The 18,550-nt window shown below is 36.4% G+C and overlaps 1 protein-coding gene across 3 annotated transcripts in view; it reads left to right on the forward strand.

Moving 5' to 3' along the window:
* LOC117911289 (phosphatidylinositol 4-kinase alpha 1) overlaps nucleotides 1-18,550 on the forward strand; it is a 34,777-nt gene that overhangs the window by 11,524 nt on the left and 4,703 nt on the right. The window contains exons 8-20 of one of the 3 annotated variants that reach the window (XM_034825596.1): nucleotides 5,405-5,573; nucleotides 5,788-6,008; nucleotides 8,255-8,413; nucleotides 8,528-8,710; nucleotides 9,154-9,678; nucleotides 9,786-10,145; nucleotides 10,376-10,590; nucleotides 14,126-14,309; nucleotides 14,534-14,670; nucleotides 14,797-14,944; nucleotides 15,356-15,622; nucleotides 16,278-16,370; nucleotides 16,482-16,573. In XM_034825596.1, coding sequence (XP_034681487.1) covers nucleotides 5,405-5,573; nucleotides 5,788-6,008; nucleotides 8,255-8,413; nucleotides 8,528-8,710; nucleotides 9,154-9,678; nucleotides 9,786-10,145; nucleotides 10,376-10,590; nucleotides 14,126-14,309; nucleotides 14,534-14,670; nucleotides 14,797-14,944; nucleotides 15,356-15,622; nucleotides 16,278-16,370; nucleotides 16,482-16,573 — 2,753 coding nt within the window. The remainder of the gene's footprint in view (nucleotides 1-5,404; nucleotides 5,574-5,787; nucleotides 6,009-8,254; nucleotides 8,414-8,527; nucleotides 8,711-9,153; nucleotides 9,679-9,785; nucleotides 10,146-10,375; nucleotides 10,591-14,125; nucleotides 14,310-14,533; nucleotides 14,671-14,796; nucleotides 14,945-15,355; nucleotides 15,623-16,277; nucleotides 16,371-16,481; nucleotides 16,574-18,550) is intronic. The other 2 variants (XM_034825594.1, XM_034825595.1) reach the window with 2 other exon arrangements.

Genomic DNA, 18,550 nt, shown 5'->3' on the forward strand with positions numbered 1-18,550 from the left:
TTGGAATCTACATATGACCATATAGATTTCTTGGATGGGATCTAGAAATTTTGGTCCTTGTCATATGTTTTGCTGTTATTATTTTCTTGACATTACTATATAAGATGGTAAATGGTTGTGATTGCACAATCTCTTCTTGATCTTTTTTTTGATAGGCAATAAAAGTTTTATAAAAATTGAAAAAGAAAATAGTACACCACAGCACGCAAGTTGTATACAACAGACATCAAATGGCAATGCCACAAAAGAGAGAACGCAAAAAACAACTTTCTCTCAACATGATGCCAACCAATCTGCAAGATCAAAGGCATTAAACCTTCTTTTATGTAAATCATAACCCAAGCTAAAAGATTACCTAGGATCAAACATTTTAGCTTCAGATCAGACTACACCTTGTTTTCAAATGTTCTTTGATTTCTTTCTTTATAAGTTGTCCAAAAAATGCATAGAGAAATGGTTCTCCAATACCTTTTTTTGTTTCCTCCCTACAAAGGAGGCATCCCAGCTTAAAAGGGTTTCTCTAATAGTGGAAGGGAGCATTCAAACCACACCAAATAAGGAGAACAACAGTTGCCTTAAAACCCTTGATTTGTTGCAATGAAAGAGAATGTGATCAATTGATTCTCATTCAATTTTACAAAGAAAACATCTATTTGCCAATAGTTATCTTCTTCTCTAGAGTTGATCCGATGTTCCTTAATTGGCTTCCTAAGCAAAAATGGCTTGGAAAGCAAAATGACCTCCATGGTTCCAAAATAGAATAGAGGTATTTGATATAAAAAACTTTGTTCTTGGAATCCTTCCTAACCACCCTATCGTTTTCTTCTCTCTTCATCAACTTATCTTGCAATCTTGAGAAAACAGTCTGAAGCTCCAATCATTTAAGTGTCTAGGGAAGTACGGATTCCAATGCCCCTTGAGGCCTGACTCAAGTGGTGATGGGAAGGGTTTGTGGGAGGTTTTAGGTTTAAGTCCCAATGGAGACAAAAAATTTGCACATTAAAAAAAAAAAAGAACGGACTCTAGTAGCCCCTTACTCCTGTCTCATGCCATAAGTCCTCCACATAAGCTTCTTCAAATCAAGCTAAAGCATACAAGGAGGGAAAGGACACACACAAGGCCTCTTGCACCATTATTCTTCCAAAATTTCCCCTTCCTTCTATTACTCACTTCAAAGGAAGCCTTCATACTAAAGAGGTTACATCACTTCCTGATAGCTTTTCATACTACCCATACACATCTCTCAATTTACAAGAATGCTATCCCCCTTATTCTTTCTCATACTTCCCCTCTTTGACCTGTTTCTATAAAACTTCCCCTTTAGAAGCAAATCGCGAACCCTACTTTTCAAGGAGAGCTTGATTAAGAGATGAAAGGTTTCTAATGCATGGTTACCCAACAACCCCCCCCCCCCCCCCCCCCCCCCCTCTTTTATACTTCTAAGGATTACAAATAAGGATGTAGTCAATAGGTAGATAGGATAATGTCCCTTTAATCTATGTGTCTCTCCCTCTCCCTTTGTGTATTTTTTGGACTATTTGGAAGGAAAGAATTTGAAGATATTTTGAAAATTTCTCTTTGTGGGTTAACTTTTACATAGGGGGAGGCTATATGCCTTTGGTAGACTTCATAGACTGGTTCGGTCTTTATAAAGGGAGGGTGTATTTTTGAGTCCTATCTTTTCTGCTTCTTTTTTTTGGTGCTCATCATATATGACCCATGTACTTTCATGCACTTTTTTAATACACTTATTTATTAAAAAAAGAAAAAAAAACCTCTTAGCCACCTCATCCCATATCGATATTGATCTAACAAGAGTGCCCAAGGACAAATCTAAGCAAATGGAAGCTCTTCCATACTACGATTCAACTCCATCACCAAGACACAAAATCTTCCACATTGGCTATTGCCCCAATTGGATCAATTCACATTTTTCTAGGTTTATCTTTCATTTAAGATGTTTCTTCAAACTGCATAAGCAACCAACTTAAATGGATCGTTTGATTTTGAGAATCCTCACAAAAGACCAATGGATCATTTGCAAACAATAGATGGGGCACCTCTACCACCTTGTCGCCCTTTGTCTTCACCCTAAAGCTTGACAAATAATCTTCTCCAAAAGATGATTTAGTGCCTCCATTACTAAACATAAATAAATATCGTGAGAGAGGGTCCCCTTATCTCAGAGCCTTAGAGCTTTAAAAAAATGGGAAAGGGTACCGTTTATATCTTTTGTTGGTGAACCCTATATCTATGCTACTAGAGTCAAAAGAGGGAGAGTTTGCTTGAGAAGAATGTCAATGTCAATTGAAAGAGGGAGAGTGTGCCTATTCCCAGTCAACTACAATTGCAGGTGTACACTAGAAGGAATAAAGAGGCTGAAAATCTTCCTCCTTGTTTAGTCTCATGGACTTTTTTTCTTAGATCATATAACTGAGAGTTATTATGCTAATCAAAGTAGGTAGGTGCCACTGTTTCCCATATCTCTTTAGTTGTAGAAAAAAATATATAACCTTGATTGAAATTTGGCTCCATTGAGTTGATGAGCCAAGACATGACCATTGAGTTCTTTGCATCCTAGGCCTTGAAACTTGGGTCTTATGGGCCAGGTGTCTTCCAAGAGTAGGAAATTGTGTGCAAAAAAGTGGGAGAAAAGGTTTCATAAGAGGTTAGCCATGTAGAAAAGGCAATACATCTCAAAAGGTGGGAGACTTACTCTGATTCAAAGCACCCTTTCTAGTATGTCGATCTACTTCATGTCTCTTTTTTGCATGCCAAGGCTGGTTGGTTTAAGGTTAAACTAGATTTAGAGGGATTTTCTATGGGGTGGTGGGGCACTTGTGCAAAAACCTCACTTAGTAAGGTGGAAGATGGTTTGTTTAGGGAAAAGGAAGGGGGGTTTGAGTGTGAGGTGTCTTTTAGTGATAAACAAAGCCCTCCTTTGTAAGTGGAGCTAGCGTTTTGCCAATGAAAGAGGGGTGCTTTGGATGTAATTTATTAGCTAGAAGTATGGTGAAAATGAAGGGGGGTGGCGCTCTCGTGAGGTGAGAGATAGGCATGGTATTGGCCTTTGGAAAGCCATGAAGAAAGAGTGAGATCTTTTGAGTGGCAAAATTTCTTTTTCAGTGAGTAATGGTTAGAGAGTGAAATTTTGGAAGATAAGTGGTGTGGAGATGAGCCACTTTGTGTTTCCTTCCCCTCCTTATTTGCCATTGTTGTCTCTAAGGATGCGTGGGTGGCGGATCTGTGGAACTCAACAGTCGATGGGGGTGAATGGATTCCTCACTTCTCTAGGTCATTTAATGATTGGGAGGTGGAAAATGTGGGGCTCTTTTCACTGTTTCTTCAAGCAAAAAGGGTGTTTAGGGATGAGGAAGATAGGGTGATTGGGACGGTTTTAAAGACTGGAAAGTTTTTAGTCAAATCTCTTCATTCTGCTTTGGAGCCCGATGATCCTTTATTGTCCCGTGGAGCATCATTTGGAGTTCTTGTGTGCCACCTAAGGTGGCTTTTTTGCTTGGGAGGCGACTTCGGGGAAAGCCTTAACTTTGGGTCTTATCCAGAGGAGGGGGTTTTTTTAGCAAACGGATGCTTTCTTTGCCACTTAGAAGAAGAAACTGTTGATCCCATTCTTCTCTATTGTGTAAAGACAAGGATTCTTTGGCAGCTGTTGTTTGCTCTCTTTGGGGTGTCTTGGGCTCTCCCATTTTCTTATAAAAAGACACTCCTTGGGTGGCTTGGGTCTTTTTGAGTAAAAGTCGCAAAAAGCCTTTGAAGGCTGTCCGTTATGTATCTTTTGGACTGTTTGGAAAAAAAGGAACATGCTTGCTTTTGATATTGTGGAATTATTGGTCCAAAGGATGAAATACTCTTTTGTTTGTAATTTATGGTTTTGGACTAGGGCATTTGTAGATGTGGACCCTAATTCTCTTATTAGCTTTATTGATTGGTTAGGTTCCAAATGAGGGCAAGTGATGTTTTTTGTTCTCTCCCTCCCCCACTTGGCTAAGCCTTTTGGCAGCCAGTGTATACTTTCTGTATACTTTGGGATGCTGTTTGGGTGTTTCTTTTTAATACATACTCCTTGTTTTACCTATATAAAAAAAAAAAGAGAGAGAGTAGGAAGTTGTGTTCTTTGAGTTTATGGGAGGTAATCTGAATTGTAGGGTTATCGTTAGGGATTGCAAATTGCCCTATTGAAATATTAGATGCCTTCAGGCATTTGAAAAGAAGACTGAAAAAAAAACAGCAGCGAAAAAATTCCAGAAACCCTAGATGTGCTCTGATACCATGGAGAAAGCTGAAGAAAGGTTTGGAAAATTTCTTTCTTACTTTCCTGAATGAGTACAACTCTTTAACTAATACAAAATAGTTTGACTGAGTAAAGCTAAATAAGGAAAAATAGTTAGCTGAGCCTAATTACATTCTGATTTCTAGCAGTACATTACAAAAAATTTATAATTAAGTCTCATTTATTGCAGGAATTAACATAATCTTCTTAATAGAATCAACACAATATCCTTAACATATTCCCATTCAAATCTTGAGTCTTGTTTAGAGTATACAAAGATCAATTTCATTATATGATTTCTAGACTATATTTCACTCAAATCTCCTTGGTAGTATAATAGTGTCTCAGATAAAGTAGGAAAATCGGTTGGTGAAGTCTTGATATGACCCATCACATGTTTGGTTTGCTGCATTGTTCCGCAAATCCGCATTTGACTGGAAGATGAACGTACATGAGGTATCTCAATGGCTGGGAGCCAAATTTTGACTGATTTTGGATGAAAGATTGCCTTTAAACTGTGTTTTGAAACTGATATAGATAGGCAATACTTGCTACTGCCATGCAATCCAAGATCAGTTTGTCCCTAAGGCTTTTTGGTCCTAGAATCTCATTTTGAAATTGGGTACTGTGTTCAAAACTAAGCATTTAAATCTTTGCTTTATTTTAATCAGTGTCTTTTCAGGTATAGATTTAAGTTCTGCATTATAGTTTATCTCTTTGTTTAGTAGTAAAATATTAGGAGTTAAAACACGAGAAAATTTGTAGACCAAATTATCCACTTATTTATTTTATTATTATTTTTTATGTCAATAATTTGTGCAAATATATATAGTTTTTGTCGATGTCAAAAACATAAATATATTTTTTGATGCTGGGCAGTTTATGAACATCAATATACCATGCTTCTATGAGTTGTACTTTTTCTGGATCAATTGCCTATGTTTTGGCTAGTCAACTTGGATACACTTTTATGAATGTTGGAATATGCTTGCTCTTTATTTGACTATTATTTTGTCTGCTTAAATTAATGTTCCATGTCTCTGGTGATTGCATTGACACGGTCCTTCTTGCTAGTGAGTATATTAAAATATTAAATATAGGGTTTCTTTCTAGGTTGTTAGCTCAGTAAAATGGCTTGAAGATGAATTGGAACTTAATGCTCTTCACAATCCTGGAAGTCGTCGAGGGAGTGGAAACGAGAAAGCTGCTGTAGCCCAAAGAGCTGCTCTTTCTGCTGCTTTAGCAGGACGAGTTGAGGTTACTGCAATGAGCACAATTTCAGGTTAAATAGACGACTTCTTATCTTCTCATACATGCCTACAAACTCCTTTTTATTTTTGACAAAAGAGATGCATGTTGGGTGAATTATGTTGTTTTGGGCTTTGCTTGATAAACTTTGTTCTTACCAAGATTTTTTAAATAAATTTTTTTAGTTGATTCGTCACTATACTTATTTTGGTGTCTGAAATATTTCTCTGTTCATTTATCTTCTACAGGCGTCAAGGCTACCTATCTCCTTGCAGTAGCTTTTTTGGAGATTATACGATTCAGCAGCAATGGTGGCATACTTAACGGTGGTGGTGCCAGTTTGAATGCTTCTAGAAGTGCCTTCAGCTGTGTCTTTGAGTACCTCAAAACTCCAAATCTTATGCCAGCTGTCTTCCAGTGTTTGACAGCAATAGTCCACACAGCATTTGAAACAGCAGTATCATGGCTGGTACTTCTTTGCTTTATATAAGGCTTTTTGAGCAGTCCCACTGTTTTGTTTATCATTTCGATGTTTTTTAGCAAATAATTTTCATCCTCCTGGGTTGTAGGTCTAGCACGAATTTATAGTCACAGTTCACATATGAAATTGATCTGGTAGTTATTATCATTATTGTTATTAGATTCTTATTATATTGGTTATCTATGACTTTAAATCATTTAATAAGTCATACAACCATTTCCTACTTTTGCATTTCAATCCTTAGGCACTTATTTGTGTCATTGTGATTGAAACAGATTTAATTTTGATGTTCATTGCTTTAGTGAGTTGAAATTAATTCAACCTTCTACTTAATGGGACACTCTGTCACTGTGGTGTATTTTTTTTGGAAAGCATGAAGCCTGTGTTCCGAAATCTGGTCTAGCCATTGACGTGTCAAGTAAATGATTTGGTCCACCCTGTTTATTTGCCTTGCTGTTATGATTTCACAAATAGTTTTTGAGTTTATATAGTGATTAGCATTATGTACATTTTTTGCTATTGAGAAAAAAATCAAACAATTGAAATTTAAAAAATGAGTAAAATTATGAAACATAGAATAAAGAAGCTCCAATGGTTGTAACTCAGTCATCTAAAAGAACCAAATAAACGAAACTGTTATGAAAAATCTAAAGACTAGTATGTTTAAAGATTTGGTATGTGACGAAACAAAAGGAGTTGCTACTGAAAACCTAGAAACTAGAGAATGTTCAAATATCTAAACATGATCGAGATCACTTATTTCAAGTTTATGCTACACATGTGAGAAAACAGAAGAAACAACCTACAACCATAAAGTCAATCTATTTGGAGGGACTTCCTTTGGGGAGGTGGGAATTTAGTCTAATCACACTCCCATTCTGCTAGATAGAAGTGGGGTAACGAGGGGTCCATCTCCTTTTAGATTCGAGCTCATGTGGATGAAAGATGAGGGTTTCAAGGATTTATTGAAATGCTGGTGGGAGGGGTACGAGTTGAGCGGTCGTCAAGTTTCATCTTGGTAGAAAAATTGAAAGCCTTGAAATTGGATCTGAAAATCTAGAATAGAGAGGTGTTTGGAAAAGTTCAATTCAAAAAGGCTTTGGCTTTGGAATAGTTGGCCCACTGGGATTCTAAGGATAGGTCTTGTACTCTGTCTTTGGAGGAGCTGAATGCCATAAATGAAGCTAGAGAGGAGTTTAAAAAATGGGTCCTGCTAGAAGAAATTTCTTGGAGGCAAAAATCAAGGGAAGTGTGGTTGAAGGAAGGGGACAAAAATACTAGATTCTTTCATAGCATGGATAATGCCCACAGGAAAAGGAATTCGTTGGCTAGAATCAAGATAAATGGGTCTTGGATCACAGAGGATGCTGATATCAAGAATGGGGTGGTCCAAGCCTTCAAACTGTTGCTCTCTGACTAGGGGGATTGGAGGTCCAGTTTAGATGGGATGCAGTTTGAGAGGTTAGGGGAGCAATAGGCAGCAAGGTTGGAGGAGCCCTTTTCAGAGGAGGAGGTGTTTGAGGCTCTAATGGACCTTAGCGGTGAGAAAGGTCCAGGACCGGATGCCTTTCCAATGGCTTTTTGGCAGAGGGTAGACAAATTCTGGATGCTTCTCTTATTGCTAATGAGGCCATCAACTCCATTTTGAAAAAGAACTATTGTGGCATTTTGTGCAAACTTGATATAGAGAAAGCTTATGATCATGTGGCTTAATAGATTGCATATGTATTGTGCATATCCTTATTTCATCTCTTTTTCCCATAGTTACCAGTTATATAATAACCGCTTCTGCATGAATGAGTAGATTTTTAAATTTTTTGTAGAAATGAATTTTCCTACTCATCCATTTGAATGTTTTGCCAATTGAAGTACTACACTTATAAAGAAAGATTCTTTTGGCATTAGGCATCTGTTCGGATTTGTTAGCTGTCTATCTTGTTTTTTGCTGGTGTTTAAATTAATAGATCTTCGTAATTTTTATAGTTTCAATTGATATATATATATATATTTATGTTTATGTTGAAAGAATGTTTGTGATCGGGAAGGGCAATTTCTTAGTGCAGGATCTAGTGTTTCATGATTTTTTTTTTGTTTCAGTAAACTCATGCTCTGTTTTCATTTTTAAAATATCGTGAAGAATGTACTTTTTAATTCCAGTATTTTGATGGGTTCCTGTTCTTTTAATTATTAGTTTTTTCTATGCAAACATAACTGATCCTTAGAACTGCCTTTAGGAGGATCGAATATCTGATACCGGAAATGAAGCTGAGATCAGAGAATCTACTCTTTCTGCTCATGCCTGTTTTCTCATAAAGAATATGTCTCAAAGGGAGGAACACATTCGAGATATCTCTGTCAACTTGTTGAGTCAACTTAGAGAAAGGTTTCTTCAGGTAAAGTTTATTGCAATACTATTGCATTTATGTCTTCAATTATTTAATTAATTAATTTATTTGTTCTATAAATTGCTAAGTACAGTTGAAGGAAATGAAATTACATGCCTGCAGGTTCTATGGAATTCCTCCTGTCTGGATTCCCTGCTATTTTCAGTTCATGATGAGTCGCCTTCTGCTCTTTTCAATGATCCTGCTTGGGTAGCAACCATACGTTCTTTATATCAAAAGGTTGTTCGAGAGTGGATCATAAATTCACTTTCATATGCTCCATGCACCAGCCAGGGTCTTCTTCAGGTTGGTGACATTTAGCTTTATCCATGGAAGGCATTATTGTATCTTCTGGTTATTAACTGGTCTCTTGTCTTCTCAAGGGTTGGCTGCTTTAATTTTTTTAAATAAAAAAGTAGGTTTCTTATGAAACATCATTTTTTGTTCACTTTTTTTTTTTTTTTGTTCACTTTTATGCAACCCTTACTCCAGGTTGTTTTCTTAAATTGTGTGTGATATATGTTATTATGAAATAAGGTTCCTTGTGAAATTGAATAATGATTTGAGTGCCTTATTTTAATGGATGGTCTCACAAAATTTCATTTTTGAAGCTGTTACACCTTTTTAAAGCTTCAGAATAATTTTGGTGTTAGGTATTTTAATATTGGTACTCATGTTATACATTTTAAGTTTGTTCTTGTGTTGATTGATAGCTGTATCTGTGTTTGTTGTTTCCAAATGTACCTCAGGAAAAGCTTTGTAAAGCAAACACATGGCAGAGAGCTCAGCATAAGCCTGATGTGGTCTCTCTTCTATCTGAGATACGGATTGGCACTGGGAAAAATGATAGTTGGATAGGTACACGAACAGCAAATGTTCCTGCAGTTATTGCTGCAGCTGCTGCGGCATCAGGAGCAAACTTTAAATTGACAGACGCCTTCAACTTGGAGGTTCTAAGTACAGGAATAGTCAGTGCAACAGTTAAGTGCAATCACGCTGGAGAAATTGCTGGAATGAGAAGGTTTTACGACAGCATTGATGGATTTCAACCTGGTGCTGCCCCAACAGGCTTTGCTCTTGGCCTTCAAAGGTTGAGATCTGGAGTGTCTCATCAACCACAGCCTGAGAATGAGTCTTTTAATGAAATTTTGCTTAACAAATTTGTGCGTCGACTTCAACAATTTGTTAACATTGCAGAGAAAGGTGGGGAAGTGAATAAGTTGTCATTTCGTGAAATTTGTTCTCAGGCAACTGCATTGCTTCTCTCAAATCTGGTAAGCATACTTCTAATCTTCATGTCTGTATTTTCTCTACACTGAAGAATTAACCATGTTTCTGTATTTTATTATTTCTGAATATGATGGAATGATTTTTTTACCAGGGCTCTAACTCAAAATCGAATCTAGAAGGCTCCTCACAACTTCTACGTCTTCTTTGTTGGTGTCCGGCTTACATTTCCACCCCGGATGCAATGGAAACTGGTGTATTCATTTGGACTTGGTTAGTTTCTGCTGCACCTCAACTGGGATCTCTTGTCCTTGCTGAGCTTGTTGATGCATGGTTGTGGACAATCGACACAAAACGTGGTCTCTTTGCGTCTGAAGCAAGGTATTCAGGACCAACTGCAAAATTAAGGCCTCATCTTTCCCCTGGAGAGCCAGAACAACAGCCAGAAAAGGATCCTGTTGAACAGATAATCGCTCATAGACTCTGGCTTGGGTTCTTGATTGACCGCTTTGAGGTAGGAATTGTTGAATCATTTAGCAAACCACTTATTATGTTCTTTATATGTATAGTTTATTGATGTGAGGATATCCCTTACTTACATCAAATGCATCTTGGAAATTCTTCCCATGATTTTTCAAAGTTGTTCTCTCTTAGTGTCTACCTAGTTATGGATACTCCGTTTTTCCCTTTTATTTAACATTATTGTTTGGTCCTTTTCTTCTTATTCTCTCTCTGTTTGTGTAGGTAGTTAGGCACAATAGTGTTGAACAACTCTTGCTTCTTGGTCGAATGTTACAAGGGACTGCAAAACTACCTTGGAAGTTTTCACGCCATCCTGCAGCTACTGGTACTTTTTTCACTGTCATGCTTCTTGGGCTCAAATTCTGCTCATGCCAGTCTCAGGGCAATCTGCAGAGTTTTAAAACTGGGCTTCAGCTGCTAGAAGATCGGATTTATCGGTGATCATAAACTCATTACAGTTTCACTTTCTGCTGCTTTAGTGCATATTTTATTTAAGCTTAATTGGTTTTCCATTTGAAATATCCTTCCTAGTATCTTCCAGCACACTGTTACATTTGATTGTGTTGCATTTGTTATTCCTTTATGCTCTGAAACTTTCCATTCTGCTGTTCTTTTTGTGTATTTTTTCTTCTCAACATGTGTGCTTTAACTGGAATGCGTGCTTGATGAATCCTGTGCATGACCTAAAATGCTTAAATGACGATATCTATAGCTGTTAGACTTTAAAATCCAAGTAATCATTAAATTTTTTTTTTGATAGATCAAGTAATTAAAATTCAATCATAACTATTAGCACCCAGTAAATTTGCAAAATATATCTTCTTGTAGGGTCATGGGAGGACTCCTAGAGGGAGAGCACTGGGGAAAGGAATCAGCACAACTACTTTGTGGGTCCCCTAGCTGGAGGAGAGCAGGAGATCGTTAATTGATACGTGGGCTAGTATGTGCACTTACGCCTATCTAGATGTCCATAGCCAAGGGATACTCTGCATTACCTTTGAGCATCAAAATTGGATTGGGATCTTGGCTACGGGTATGGGCCAGGATGTTAGGTTGACTGGATTCTGCCATCAGTGGGTATTCTGGAGTCCAACTTTGATGGTTATTCCATGGTAACCTAGGTTAAAAAGGACAATTTATCAAAGCCTTTTTGAAGTCAACTAGTATGGGGTTATGGAGGCAAAGATCTTGGAATTATGGAAGGTTTGAGAGAGACCATTTCTTCACAAGTCTCTACCTTGTTGGTGAATCGCCTAAACACAGCTTAATTATTAGACAAGTAACATTTTGTATAACCCATTTATTAATCAAGTCTTCTTTAATAATCAAATTGAGTTAGATCGTGTATAAGTCTATATGATTAATCTTCTAATATGACATTTTTATGATTTAATTGATCTATTTATTCAAAATCAAATTTTAAATGAGTCAAATATAGGTTGAATAGGTTAAAATTGTAATTAGGTTAATCAACATGATTATTAAGTAAGTCAATTCATGTTGTGCATGTTGACCCAAAAACAACTTGTTTATTAAACAAGTTATGTAGGTTGACACAAATTTGACTCAAACATGATTATACTCAACCCAAACCCATGAAAAAGATGTTGGATTCAAGTCGTGTTGGTTAATTGTATCAAACTTTACCACCCTTAATCTCAGGTAAGAGAATAGCTATCTAGAATAGTGGGGTTCTCCTTCTTAGATAGTTCTAGGATGACAAACAAAGATGTTGCCATGTCTGCCAATGGAGGAGTTTTGTCCTTTCTTTCGCTTTGTTGTCTAACCAAGAATTGGTTGACCTCTCTTCTTTGTTTCCTTTTCTTTTGGCAATCTACTTGTCGCCATCGTACCTGACATCACATCTTACCATGACCTCAGAGCTTAGTTATTGACTCACCTAGGTTTATTTTGTAGTTGTTTCTTCTTTCAGGCCTTGAATAAAACTGAGGTGCTGATTCTCTCTTTCACAGGTCAATTTCATTTGGAGTTTCAATGAGGTTAGGGATTTTGCTTGACTTTTGGCTAACAGGAAGGTTAATATCAATTTTATGGTGCAGCTGAGGTCCTATAATAAAACTTAGGCTCATTGTGGCTTTTTTTTGGATGGTTTAAGTATAGTTGGTCATCTTTTCTTGTGCTGTCCAGTAGCATTGTACTTATGGCATAAATGTTCAGATTTGCAAGGTTGTCTTAGGTTCCCTTTAGAGGAGTAGCAGATATTTTGGCAATTAATTTCTGCAGACTTGGTGGCTATGCTAGAAGCGGGCTGTTGTGGTGGGTGGCAATACTCCCACCTTGGGTGCTATGGCTTGAGAGGAATGGCAAAATTTTTAAGGCAATTTTATGTCTTTGGAGGCTTTTTTGCTGCACTACATATCACTTTTCCTTCTTATTGCTGTTATCTTTGTAGATCCACCTAGCTTGAGCCTCAGGGTTCTATGCCTGAATGATCTTTCCTCATATGATATTTGAATTTTTAAGGGCCAAGCTTCTTCTGCCAGACCCAAGCAATGATAGTTGTTGGTGTTGTCTTTTTTTATTTTTTTATTTCTATTTTTTTTATGAGAAAGCAATGATGAGATATATATTGATGAAAAGAGGTATACACCAAGGTTCACGGGTTTTATACCGAGAGAAATCAAACAGGTGTAGCCTGAAAAGGGGGAAAATAAAATTTCTGCCCATCAGAAAAAAAAGAGGAGGAAATTACAATTTTTCTATTCGGAGTTGTTTGGGTCCTTTTTTCAGTTAGGGAGACCCACTTAAGTTGGCACAACCTCATGGGAAGAAAGTGTAAGAAGGTTTGGAGAGTTGCCCCGTCGTGTATTTTTTGGACACTGTGGAAAGAAAGAAATTGGAGAGCCTTTGAAAATGCTGAGCTATCGACTCAATCATTGAAGAGCTGCTTTGTTCAAAGTTTGTCTTTATGGGTTAGCATGTACATGGCAGAAAGATTGGTGCCTTAAATCAATTTTGTAGTTTGTGTGAATCTAGTTGTTGAATATCCTGTTTGCCTCAAATCAAACAAGAGACCAAGGCCTTGTCCAAGGCTTCCTGCAAGCCTTGCTAAACTGCCCATTTGTCCTCCTCGATCTTAAACTCATGCCTCTCTGAGAAAACAAAGATGATGCAAATACTGTCAGCTTTCACAATCCCTTGAATTCTCTGAGTAACAGCCCCCCAACTTAATTTTAATATTGCCTTCTGTCAGGGAAATTCAGTTGGAAAGTCTCTCCTCTTATCTACAGGTAACAAATGGGATGACCATTCGGCTATAACAATGCTCAAAGGAAGATTCTGAAATTCTTTGGACTCTGAAGGGTAGTATTCTGTACTGCTGAATTCCTATCCTAAAACATCCTACAATTTTACTCCCTCCAAAGATTACATATTGGTCCACAATACCCATCTCCTATCCCCAAGATGATGTAATAATCTCCAATATATAACACATCTTCCACGGGAACCACTACTGCTCTCCTTCCAGGCTAAACAAGTTCTGCCAAAGCTATAAGTGGCTGTGTTGGAGGGTTCTCATCTATTTCTTCAACCTTCTCTCAAAACTTTCTGATTTTGACATTTTTTTTCCCACATTGGCAATAAATCTTCAATGTAAGAATATTATGTTATTGTCAATCTTTTTCCATTTCCTAGAAACTTAAATTTTAAATGTGATTATTGAAAACCCTATCCTCATCATTTTAGAATTTAGATTCTGACTGTCTTTCTGCCTATAAGATGTATTACATGATTTAAAGTAGAAATTAATACCTATGGTCGATATTGATTTATTTATTTATTGATAGCACTGGCATAAATTTTTGGAGCTTAGTGTGATACAACTACTCTTTCGTCTGTTTTCACACTAGTTTGTATGGTGTTGTATTAAGCTCGCAGTTGCTTGTCAGCTTATTATTTTTTTTCCTTTTACCTCCAGGAGTTGAATATTTTACTTCGTGCATTTGACAGGGCTTCTTTGGGCTGGTTTGCTAATGAACCTGAATGGTATGACATGAACAACATAAATTTTGCCCAGAGTGAGGCTCAATCTGTTTCTATATTTGTTCATTATCTTTCAAATGAACGGGTGGATACTGTTCAATCAGAATCAAAAAAGGGTGTGCGTGAAAATGGGAGCTCTTTGGGTGATGTGGTAAGATGATTATATTTGCAGTGCATGGTACTAGAGCCTGTAAGGTTTTGAGATTGATTCTTCTACCTAAAAAAGTACATGTGCTTCTCTGGTTACAAACCTTTTTTCTTCTTTTGTTAACTGTTATTGTAGGATTTGTGTATGCTATTTTTTTTTCCCTTCTTTGTGTCAATTGTTATCAATTTGTATATGCTATTTGCTCATCAACTTGGATAAATATGCAGAAGGATCAATATCACCCTGTTTGGGGACAGATGGAGAACTATGCTGCTGGAAGAGAAAAACGTAAGCAGTTGCTTTTGATGCTATGCCAGCATGAAGCTGATAGACTTCATGTTTGGGCACAACCCACCAACTCAAGGTAACTTATACAAACTTTTGATTCTGTTCACCATGCTTATTACTGTTCTATTAATCTTTTTTGTTAAACTGGTGATTCCATGCTTATGTTTATTGTCTGCTGTTGTATTTATTTCTTTTGGGAAAGTTCATCTTCTCGGCTGAAAATTAGCTCAGAGAAATGGATTGAGTTTGCCAGAACTGCCTTTTCTGTTGATCCACGGATAGCTTTATCCTTGGCCTCAAGGTTCCCAACAGTTCCTTCCTTGAAGGCTGAAGTGACTCAGCTGGTTCAGGTGTGTGGTCTTCTCATCCATCCCATTCTAGCACTATTGACTACCCTCACTTTAATTTGCCCTTTTTCTTTTCTGGTTTGTTAATGTTGTTTTTGTTTTTCATATTCCACACACACACATATAAAGTATCAAGGGTGGCAAATGGGTCCATCTAATAATAACCATCTAATCCTGCCTGGTGATTCAAGGGTTTGAGGTTTAGTTTAGTTTAGTTTAATGTTTTTTTCTTTGTTCTCTCTCTTCTTTTTTCTTTTTTTAATACGCATTTGAGTGTTGATTCACTTCAATAAGTCACTCTGTGACTAATGTTGTTCTTAATTTTATTGCGATGCATTTAAATGCCATTAGTTCATATTTCTAGTCTTTTATTTATCCTCTTTTATGGGGTTATGTTTTTTGTTCTTCTTGTAGTTGCACATAATGGAGCTCCGCTGCATGCCAGAAGCATTGCCATATTTTGTCACCCCAAAAGCAGTTGATGAAAATTCAACACTCTTGCAACAATTGCCACATTGGGCAGCTTGTTCAATTACGCAGGCTCTTGAGTTCCTTACTCCTGCATATAAGGGACACCCACGTGTTATGGCTTATGTTCTTAGGGTTTTGGAATCATATCCTCCTAATCGAGTTACTTTTTTCATGCCCCAGCTGGTTCAGGCTTTACGCTATGATGAAGGGGTGAGTTATCTCTTGGAGATGTTGATTTATTGTGTCTAATTTGAACTTCATTATCATGATTCAGAGCTGCAATTTAGATAGGTTCAACCTGTCAATCCTAACTCCTAACCCAGCCTCTCCTGATACAGAGTATTTAGGTTGGGTGTGTATTGAAAAGCCTGGTGTCAGTTTATGTTAGGCTTTTTTGGTTGGGCTGTTGAGCAACCAACAATATGCTATCCTGACATACATTTATATGTTACTTCATTTCCATTGAAGGTTACTATATTCACTAACATATGACTTCTATATGAATTACATCAAAAGAGATAGTATAGTTGTTTCTCTCTCTCTCTCTCTTAAAGAAAGAAAAGATAAAAGAGAACTAAGTGGGCAAAGTAAAAAACATTTAGAAAAAAGAAAAGATGAAAGAGAGTTTAATTGATGAAGTAAAAAACATTTAGTGGAAATGATAAACTTTCAGATGATAGTTCACTTATTTTATTTTGTTTTCATAGCCAACCAAATTCTACCCATCTGGACGGGGCTTGATTTTTTAAGCACAAGTTGTGTTGAGCTTTGTGCAGGGTGGTTAAATCTAAGGTCTAAGGTTGGATTGATTGCCTGTCTGACATGAGTAACCCTAAATTTATTTTGCATCCTGACATTTGTTTAGCAAATGCTTTCTCAGAGGTTGGTTGAAGGATATTTGCTTAGAGCTGCTCAAAGGAGTGATATATTTGCTCATATTCTGATATGGCATCTACAGGTAGGAAATCCGCATGTTTATTTTACTGAAAAAATAGCCATGCTTTAGAAGTTTTCTGGTTAAACTGGAAGTATATCTGTAATTCCGTATGCTTTGAATATGTGATATCAGATATGTGCTACCTTCTATGATATCTATGAGTTTATGAATGGCAGGGTGAGCAATATGGTCCAGAATTGGGAAAAGATGCAGCCTCTGCAAAGGTATGTTCATCTCGACTTGTTTCTTTTTCTCAAGCCAAGTAGCACTTGATCTAGGTAGAATGAATGCAAGATCTTTGATTCTCAACTGACACAAGGTTTTATGGTTTTATTACATCCTTAGTAATCTAATTTATGAGTAGCCGCTTCTTTGGCACTCCCTCCTACAGTTGTTTGGTTTTGTTTGACTATTAATTTGTATAGGTACATATTCAGAAATCAAATGAAAAGGTTACTTTGTAGGAATATATATAACACAGTTAGCAATTGTCCCTTATCCTGTTTGATTTGGAAAACTATTGCAGTATGCAACACATTTCCTATGATCACTGCTCTGTGTGTTTGTAATCTATTTAGATAATATTATTTGCTAATGCACAGTGGTTTAGCCTGTCAGGAATTTGTTATATGTTTCAAATTTCTTCATTGCCTTACATCTTATATGATGTCAATTTTTTTAGATAAATAGCTTCTTTTTTTGGACGAGTACAAATCCATTGTATTAAGTGCCTAACAAAAGAGTGCAATGAAGTATACACAATGTCTTCAAAGGCACCACAAGGCCATACCAAATGGAGGGGTACTCGAAAAACAATATCCCAATCCACTACATTGAGCTCAGCTATTCCATAAAGTCCAACATGGACACACCAACTCCTGAGTACACTCTAGCCCATTCAAAAAATTTATACATAAATGATTGTTTGAGTGTTTCATCTACTTTTTCAGTGTTCTCAAACGCTCATTTGTTTCTTTCCATATGGTCAAAAATAGACCGAAGGGAGCAACTTTCCAAGCTTTCTTTCTCTTGCTCCCTACAAAAGATCCATGCCAACTCAGGAGCGCCTTCTTTTCTGAGGAGTGCATTACCCACTCTATTCCAAATAGGGGCGAAAATCAGCTGTCACAATATTATTGTTTTCGAGCAGTGAAGGAGGATATGGTCAAACTTTCTTCTTCTTCCTTGCACATATAGCATTTATTCAGCATCATACACCCCCCTCCTTTTAAGTTGGTCCAACGTCAGCATCTTAACCCAAGTGACTTTTCCTAAGTGAAAAAAAACTGTCATTGAGCCAAAGAACTCTAAACAATGCTGTAAGGGAAGGTCTCTGTTCTAGTGGACAAAGAGGAACAAACTGATTTAACTGAAAAAAGGCCACACTTCAAGATCCACCATACCATTTTATCCTCAATGTCCCTATCAATGGACTGGATCAAAATATCAAAAATTGGCAAAATCTTGGTGGTTGGCGGAAACTTAAAAAAAAAAAAAAAAAAAAAGGTTCAATAGAATAAAAGTTTATCAAAACTCACAAAATGTTAAGAAATACTTTAAAAAAAATGATAAAAAAGCAATAATACATACATACATATATATAAATTAAATCTATTTTATTAAAAAAGAATAATATATAAGATAAAATTTATTGCATTGAATAATAATACACCATATTTGAAAATACATGATCTATTTTCCTGCTTTAGATGTAAATATGTAATTAATGATATAAAAAATGATAATATTTATGATAATTTTTGTTAAAAAAATATTTTAAATTTTATTTTATAAATTTAATTTTCTTTCATGTTTAATTTTTTTTTATAAAAGATATAAAAATGCATAAAGTAAATAAAACTAATATATCATTAAAATTTAATTTATAATATTGTATATATATATATATATAGATAGATAGATAGATAGATATTGTGGAGGAAACCAAGATCAAACCCATTTTGCCCCTTATCTTTCATTTCTTTCCTCTCTTTTTTTTTTCTCTTAAGGTTTCATTTTTACAGAATCATATCTTCTCTATCTCCCCTGTTTTCTGTTTCTGTTCCAAATTGAAGCTTTATCCACCAAGGTTGCACAGTTTCTCTCTTCTAAGCTCAAAAACTGACTCACCAAGGGCACAATTGAGATCAGTGGCTGTTGCAGAGACGCCTGGTTTTGGTATTAGTTTAGTGTTTTTTTTT

This window comes from Vitis riparia, chromosome 3 (assembly GCF_004353265.1).
Source record: "Vitis riparia cultivar Riparia Gloire de Montpellier isolate 1030 chromosome 3, EGFV_Vit.rip_1.0, whole genome shotgun sequence".
NCBI lineage: Eukaryota > Viridiplantae > Streptophyta > Magnoliopsida > Vitales > Vitaceae > Vitis > Vitis riparia.